The following is a 7855-nucleotide window of genomic DNA, read 5'->3' on the forward strand; positions in this document are numbered from 1 at the left end:
TGAAGTTGGGTAACTGCGTAGTAGCGCTAAATATGAATTTCGCGGTGCCGAAACGAAACCAAAACTGTTGTAAACTGTTCGCGAAATGTCCTGGGGTAAGTAGAACTACCACAGAACATAGAACAACGTGCGCAAAGGCAATAAAACTGCCTAAAATCATAAAGTAGCTTTGCAACCATACACTGCTTGACATTTTCAGCCGATTTATGGGATTATTACTGTCAGAGTGCGAACCTGACGATTGAAAATAGTTTGCTTGTTCACCATTCACGCCCTGATAGCAAAAAACAAATGGTGGTGCAGAGTAATTACGAGTGGCACGCATTCGTCGTTGGTAGCAGTGATGCGCAATGACCACGCCCCTTTTCCACACCCAGGTGATTCAAAAGCGTGTCAAAAATCTCGTTTCCGTTGCAAAAATGAAAACAAAACTGATTTTGAAAGGCCATTTTCTGATCTAACTCCGAACAGCTTTACTTGTTCGAGAAACGCCTGGAACACTATGAAAAGGCGCTCCCAAAGTATCGATCAAATTGACCGATTTTGAATAGGCGCGGTAGCGAAATAGTTAAGGGATATCGACAAACATGGGCATCAGGATAGCAAGTGCACTGGCTAACTGAACAGTTGTGAAATGCACGCACAAGCTTCTGGTGCAGATGTCGCTTAGCTGTTGTGTTACACCGTTGAGATGCTCTGACCCTTCTTGAATGGCTTGGTCATGACAGGCAAGGAGCATTTTTACCCCAAGAGCTCTGCAGGATTATTGCCACAATTTTTGCGATGATGTCGACAGTGTTGTGTTCACTTTGTGCCACAAAAATACGAGAATTGTGCACAAGTGCGGGTTCTGTTGCCGAGTCCAATAAAAGGCTTCTGAAATGGAAATGCATCCTTTTTTTCTTTAAAAATACCCGGCCTTTAGTAACTCTTCAACTTTTGCATGGCAGCAAAGCATGTTTTTTGTACTATCAAATTTCATAAACAATGATAAACTTTCAAATTTCCTGCCATTCTGGCAAAAATTACAGCAGGAAGAACATCAGTTTCGAACTGTAGCAAAGCTGCAGTTTCTACATTGTCTTCCAACATTTAAGTGATGGAACCAGCACTGCTTGTACTGGTGTAAACTCGCAATTGTGCTTTTATTTGGAGGAAGCAGTCAGTTCGGTGTGCTAGTGTCGGATGCCGCAGGTGCTCTTTCCGAAAAATGATGGGCGGTACCACTGGTCACTTGATCGTTCTTACAAAGGGGCCATTCAGAAAAAACACAAGTTTGTTTTATTCGAGAGATGTCTTGTTTTATATTGCCCCTGGCACTTCTCAGACAGCAAACGATGCTTTATTCAGTGAGAAATTGATCAATTTAAGTTAAACTTTGATTCTCCCACCAAATTGTGTGTTCGTGACATTTGCAGCGATGTAACAAGGATGGGTCTTCAAGAGAACGTTAGTACGTTGTTTAGTCTGCAGCAGACTGCAGAACACCTTGTTTACCGTCATTCCTCCAATATGGCACCACCATACCATGCAAAACTGCTGTCCACCCTCGCTTTGTTTCTGACTATTTGCACCTGGATTTTTTTTGCTACAGTTGGTAGTAATCATTTTGTGTAACATGGGGTATGCTCGACAAACAGGGTCATGCAAGACAATGTCGCTTATGCCAATCGGCCAGTGCTGTGCGAGACAACCCCAAAGCGCCGGACTGCTGTGCAGCTACAACAAGCATAGTGCGCGCAGTACCAACAGCATACGCACTGGTTATTCTGTTTTCATGTACTTTCATAACTTTCATTGTTTACTCCACCATTATTACTGCGATAAAATGCCTATTCATTACATTTAAGTGAAACTAGCTCGTTCTGCAAGCTTGTAAGCCCTGCCTAACTTGCAATTGCTCTTGCCGGCCTCGGCCAATTGCACAGCTGTGCATATTACCGTAAAGTTCTGAAAGAACGCCCACCCATTGTACAGAGATATTACATGGAAAACACCGGATGAGTGATCTTTTGGGTCAGGTGCGAAGAAATATAAAAAAGTGGCCACATCGCCAACCAAAACTGCGGAGACATAAAAAAAAATACTAGGGCGTATTTTCGGCTTAAGTGCGGAAAGGACAAATAAGTGACCGCGTCAACGCCTGACTAGATGATTCGTGTTTTTTTTTTTTTGTTCACTCATCACCACTAAAGCCATTGATTTTGGGGGTGGGTGATCTTTGAGGCCTTTTAATAAATTGAATATTCCACCCCTAAAGGGGGGTGGGCGATGTTTCAGGGGTGGGCGTTCGCTTGCAACTTTATGGTACATCATAATTTCTAGTGCGGGAAATGAGCTAGCGAGTCGCATGGCCATTCCCTTTTTTCCTAATTATATAACTTATTTGGGTGAAGCTTACACTAAAAGTGATGTAAGTATGACTATTACGGAGGCAATCTTTCGAATGAACCAAACGTGTGTTGTCTTTAAGTATGAGCCTTCTGCAATAAAATTAGTGACATTGAAATCGATGTGTTAAGTAGTGTGAAATGCCACTTCTAATGACAATTTTTTTAAAAACTTGAGGACCACTTAAAAAGACCCCAGGAAAATTCATGGAAACTGTCCACTGCTTCATGAGAACAGTCCAGCCCCCATGCGCATCACGTGCATTGCATAACAGCCTGTGAAAATGAGTGAGTGTGAATAACCTTTTTGTGCTCAAGACGGCAGTGAGGGAAGATGTGCGGTGGGAGTCCTTTTCAGTCTTCCCCGGTCAGATGAAATCTAGAAGTCCAGATCCTGGCAGCATCGTTGGCTATCTGGGCCAACGGCGCTGGGCCCAAATAGCTGGGTGTACACTATGCAGCTCAATCTCCCACTGCTCTGAGGAGGTGATGTCTAGAACTTCAAGTGCACTGTTGTGTTTAAAGGGGCCATGAAGGCAACATGCAACTTCGTTTAATTTAAAAAATTGGTATTTTTGTCTACTTTCAGTGCTTGTCTGCGGCAAATGATACTTCCACTTAGGAATTTAACAATTTAAGTCAAAATTTTAATTTTCCTGCTGCATTGCATTTTTTATGACATCAGCAATAATGTATTAGGGGCAGATACCTCAAATGAAGAGTTATTATGTTGACTCCACGTAGTCTCCAAATGCTGCGATACAACAGGAACTGGAAAGTTGCCGTCAGCCTTCCTAGATGGTGCAGTGATGCACTCGGCGATAACTCAATTTACTTTGATCGGAATTGTGCTTGCTTGATGGTTCACGGTAATTTTTTCGTGAACAGTTGGGTATGGCACGACATACGAGGTCATGTAAGTGGCAGTGTTGCTTATGCGCGGTGGCCAGTGTTGTGCTGGACAATCATCTGCACGGCGGACGGTGATGCTTTGCAGCGTTGGCCAGTGGTAGTTCCATACCAGTGCAGTCACATATATTTGTGTGTTGGGTCAGGACTTTTATTGTTTACCCCACTATTTTTACTGCTCTAAAAAGAAAATTCACTAACTTTCAAGTGCAAATAGCTCATTTTGCAAGCTTGAATTCTTTGATTGCATTTGATTTTGTTGGCCTCGGCCAATTGTGAAAGAAGGTCGTAATGGGTGTAACTGTAGTGCAGGAATAAAGCTAGTGAGTTGCACGCCTATTTCCCCTTATTTCCCTCATTATATAGCTTATTCAAGTAGAGTTTGCATTAAAAGTGGTATCAGTGACATAGCGCAGCAATTTTTCACAGTCCAAACTTGTGTTTTGTCTTCATGGCACCTTTAATTTAAGGGGCTGACCCATCCCATACAATGTATTCAAGGTCAGCCTTTAGAGAACACTGTTTGCAAAGTTGCAGCATTGCAATACATGCCATGCTGCTGACTGCTACCTTAAAGGGGCCATGCAGACAAAACACAAGTTTAGTTCATTAGAAAGATTGCCTCGTTAGAATCATACTGACCCCACTTTTAACGTAAACTTCACTAAAATAAGCTACATAATCAGGAAAAAAGGGAATGGCCATGCGACCCACTAGCTCATTTCCCTCAGCAGACAGAACTTATATCATATGCCCAGCTCTGCGATTGGCTGAGGCTGGGAAACGCAAACGCAAATTAGACAAGGCTTATAATCTTGCTGAACGAGCTATTTGCGGTTAATAAGGGGGGACACGGGTCTTTGGGACGAAAAAATCGCGAAAAAGTCGATTTTTTGAAAACAAGATTTTCGAATTCCGCAACTATTATTCTCTCTATGTGCGAAGTTTTGCGTCTCGTGAACCAGTATTTAAAACGTTATATTGATTTATAACGCGCGTGGGAGCTGAATTTTTGCTGAAGCCGATGCAAAAACGGCCCTACTTTCGCGTTGTGCGGCGGTCGTACCGCATGCCTGATCGCGGCAACCTCGGTATCGTTTGAAAGAGCGGCTTTTCTTCTTTTTTTTTCGCGCCACAACTGCCCCCGTGCAGACATTGTCCGAATAGCAAAACGGCGCCAAAAACCCCCGCAACTAGCGATCCCATTCGCCGAGAGAAGGCACGTGACCAAATCTCGTCTCCTGATTGGCAGAGCCTGGTTTGCATCGTCTGCTCTGGTAGTGCGAGCATCTCTATGGTGCGAGCGCATCCGAGGCGGCTCCATCTTGCTTATCGTGTTCGCACCACAAGCAAAGAGCCATGCCGAAGGCCCAGCTAAAGTTTGCTACGAGGCGCAAGTTTGGGAAAAAAGCGAAGCGGTTCTTGTACAACTTCCACAAGAGTCCTGCAGTAGCGGAGGAAAGCGCCGGGCCTGACGCGCTACCCGCGCCGAGCTGCGCGGAAGCCACCGCCGACGACGTAGGCCTAACGGCCCCACCAGTCAGCGGAAATGCTTTGGAAAGCGGCCGTATGAGACGCGACACAGTGATGCTGCAACCTGAAGATTTGCTGCAGAGAGAGGTGGTTGCACACGAACAGTTGAAAGCGCTTTCTTCAACTCCTGCAACTGAGCGGAAATCCAACTTGTTCACGAGCGCCGACGACACTCCTCCCGGCCCACCTGACGAGAGCAGCTTCGTGATTGCGAGTTTGGACTGCGTCAACATGTTGCTGTCGGCTGTAAAGTGCAGCGTTTGCGGTGACAGCGTGACATTTAGAACCGGCGAGCGGGCGTACGGCCTTTCCGTAAAGATGGTTATCGCGTGTGCGACCTGCGGTGATGTTGCCTCGGAGTGGAGCTCTCCCCGCGTGAACAGCGATAAGAAAGTTAATCCGTTTATCGTGAACGTTCTCGCCGCGCGAGCGATGCAGGCTACGGGAAATCGCCAAACCGCGCTGAACGATGTGTTTGCTACAATGAACATTTCTCACCGCGGGCTGCACACCAAAACGTGGCAAGGCTACGTGAAGGAGAAGCTTGCGCCCGCTGCGACTCGCGCTGCCGACAACGTGATGGCCGAAAGTGCGCATTCAGTGAGAAAGCTCTACGACGATCTGCAACTGGACAACCCCGGTAACATTTGTGTTACGTACGACGGGTCGTGGATGACGCGAGGCCACTCGTCTCACATCGGCGTCGGCGTGGTTATCGAACTCTTTACGGGATTAGTTCTAGACTTCGTCGTGCTGAGCAACTTTTGTGCTGGGTGCGAGCGCGGGCCAAAGGTAGGCGACCCAGCTTACCAAGCTTGGAAGGACAATCACGTCTGTCAAAAAAACACTGAAAAGAAGGCTGGTGAGATGGAGGTGGAGGCCGGTCTCATCCTCTTTGAGAGGTCACTGCAGCTGCACAAACTAAGGTACACCACAATTCTGTCAGACGGCGACAGCCGCACCTACTTGGCGTTGGTGGATGCCAAGGTGTATGGTTTTATTCCAATCAAGAAGGAAGACTGTGTCAATCATGTGAAGAAGAGGATGGGCACCACCATGCGTAACCTGCTTGCAAAAGGTACGGGCTCGGCATCTGAGAGGCTCGGTGGCAAGGGTCGGCTAACTGGCGACCTTGTCACTAAGCTCAGTTCTTATTATGGCTGGGCATTGAAATCGCACAGTGGCGACGTCAGGGCCATGCACAAAGCGGTGATGGCCACCTACCACCACATCACTTCAAACGACACCGTGTCCAACCACAGCCTCTGCCCACCAGGCCCGGACTCGTGGTGCCGGCAGAACGCTGCCAAGGCGAAGGGGGAGCCCACTCCAAAACACAGATACAACCTGCCACCTCACGTGTGCGAGGCTCTTCTACCTGTGTACAAGCGTCTTTCGGACGAAAAGCTCCTGCAGCGCTGCCTGCAAGGCAAAACGCAGAACTCCAATGAGTCCCTCCACTCCATGATATGGGCCCTGGCACCCAAGGAGAAGCACGCGTCGCTGTTCACTGTGCAAGCTGCTGTGGCTGAGGCGGTGCTGAAGTTTAACGCAGGCAACGAAAGAGCCTCGGCTTCCATTCTCAAGCAACTTGACCTGAACCCTGGGCTTGCCAGCACGAAGCGTATGGCAGAAAAAGACCGCCGTCGAGGATCCGCCTCTGCACGCAAGCACAAGTCAGCTGATGGCATGCAGCGAGCTTTCAAGAAGCGCCACTCCGGTGCCTCCAGTCAAACAGATTATGTGCCTGGTGGCTACTGACTCCATACCAGTGTAAATACACTGCAATTTTGTTGTTGTTCTCACTGAAAACGAGTCTGCTGTTTCTTTCTTCATTTTCTCAAAACACTAATTTTGGCCTGTCTGCAAACTTGCGGAAGAGCTATCTCAGCTCTCAGGGCACACAAAACTATAATTTTTGTTGTGCCATGGAGCAGAATGTGCAAAGCACACAATGGTAGGAACAGAATTTTTATTATATGCGTCGAAAATTTTTTATTTCGCTCTGAACCAGACCTCATGGTGCCAAGTTTTGAACAACAAACTTTAAACTGCCATAAAATCACTACTTGTGGCCTTATCAAAAAAGTACTCCTAACATTGTGTTCCTTGTGCTTTCTAGTACATATTGGTGTGAAGAAAACAACTTTCAGTTAGTTAGGCTTTTTTCTACTAATTACGCAAGAAATCACTAATTAATGTTAATTATATTAAAAACTAATTGGCACAGAAACAAAATAAGTGCAGATTTGAGATCAGCACAGCAAACTACATCAGGGAGTCAAGTGTCATTGCAGTTGGTAAAAAAACAAGGAAGATAGGTTTAAGACCAGTGTCCCCCCTTAAATGTAATTGATATTCATTTTACAGCTGTAAGAATGGTGGAGTAAACAATGAAAGTTACGAAAATACACGTAAACATAGAAGTACCGATGTGCACTGCTGTTGCTACTGGGCGCACTACGCTTGTTTTAGCTGCCCAGCAGCCCGCCGCTTTGGAGTTGTCTTACACGAAACTGGCCAATTGGTGTAGGCAACGTTGTCTTATGTGACCCTGTTTGTTGAGCATACCCCATGTTCAGACAGCTGCGCCATTTTTGCGCCATTGAGCACCAAACTAGTTTATCTGCGCCATCCTGCGCCAAACTGCCTCTTTTGCGCCAAACTCGCTTATCAGCGCTGTCCTGCGCCACAGAGCCCAAATTGAGCAACGAGATAGGACCGCCGTGATGCTCCGTGCCTGAAAATGGGGCTGAAACATAGTGTTTCGCTTTCAATGCTGTTAAGTTTTGTTTCATCAAGGCTAAGAGTGGCTATGGAAGATGGATTTTGCTTAGCTGTAAGGCTGCAGGGACTACGCACCTTCTCCTCCTGTACTTTGGACCTATTTGTGTTGCATCATTTTCACAGTTATGTTTCCCGTTGCCGGTCGCTGCAGCACAGTGAGTGAAAGATAACAAAATGTGAGGGAAATTTTTTTTTGTGTCACATCGCAAACAGATAGAAAACTAATATTCCAATGA

The 7855-nt window shown here is 46.3% G+C and overlaps 1 protein-coding gene across 1 annotated transcript; it reads left to right on the forward strand.

Annotated features, from left to right (window-relative positions):
* The first annotated feature begins 4643 nt into the window (after window positions 1-4643).
* On the forward strand, window positions 4644-7167 carry LOC144143817 (uncharacterized). The gene has a single exon (XM_077675477.1). It carries the CDS (start codon window positions 4659-4661, stop codon window positions 6591-6593), a length of 1935 nt encoding a protein of 644 aa, XP_077531603.1. The 5' UTR covers window positions 4644-4658; the 3' UTR covers window positions 6594-7167.
* The last annotated feature ends 688 nt before the right edge of the window (window positions 7168-7855 follow it).

Source organism: Haemaphysalis longicornis, unplaced genomic scaffold (genome assembly GCF_048455015.1).
Source record: "Haemaphysalis longicornis isolate Haplotype H1 unplaced genomic scaffold, Haemaphysalis longicornis Haplotype H1 scaffold_1, whole genome shotgun sequence".
NCBI lineage: Eukaryota > Metazoa > Arthropoda > Arachnida > Ixodida > Ixodidae > Haemaphysalis > Haemaphysalis longicornis.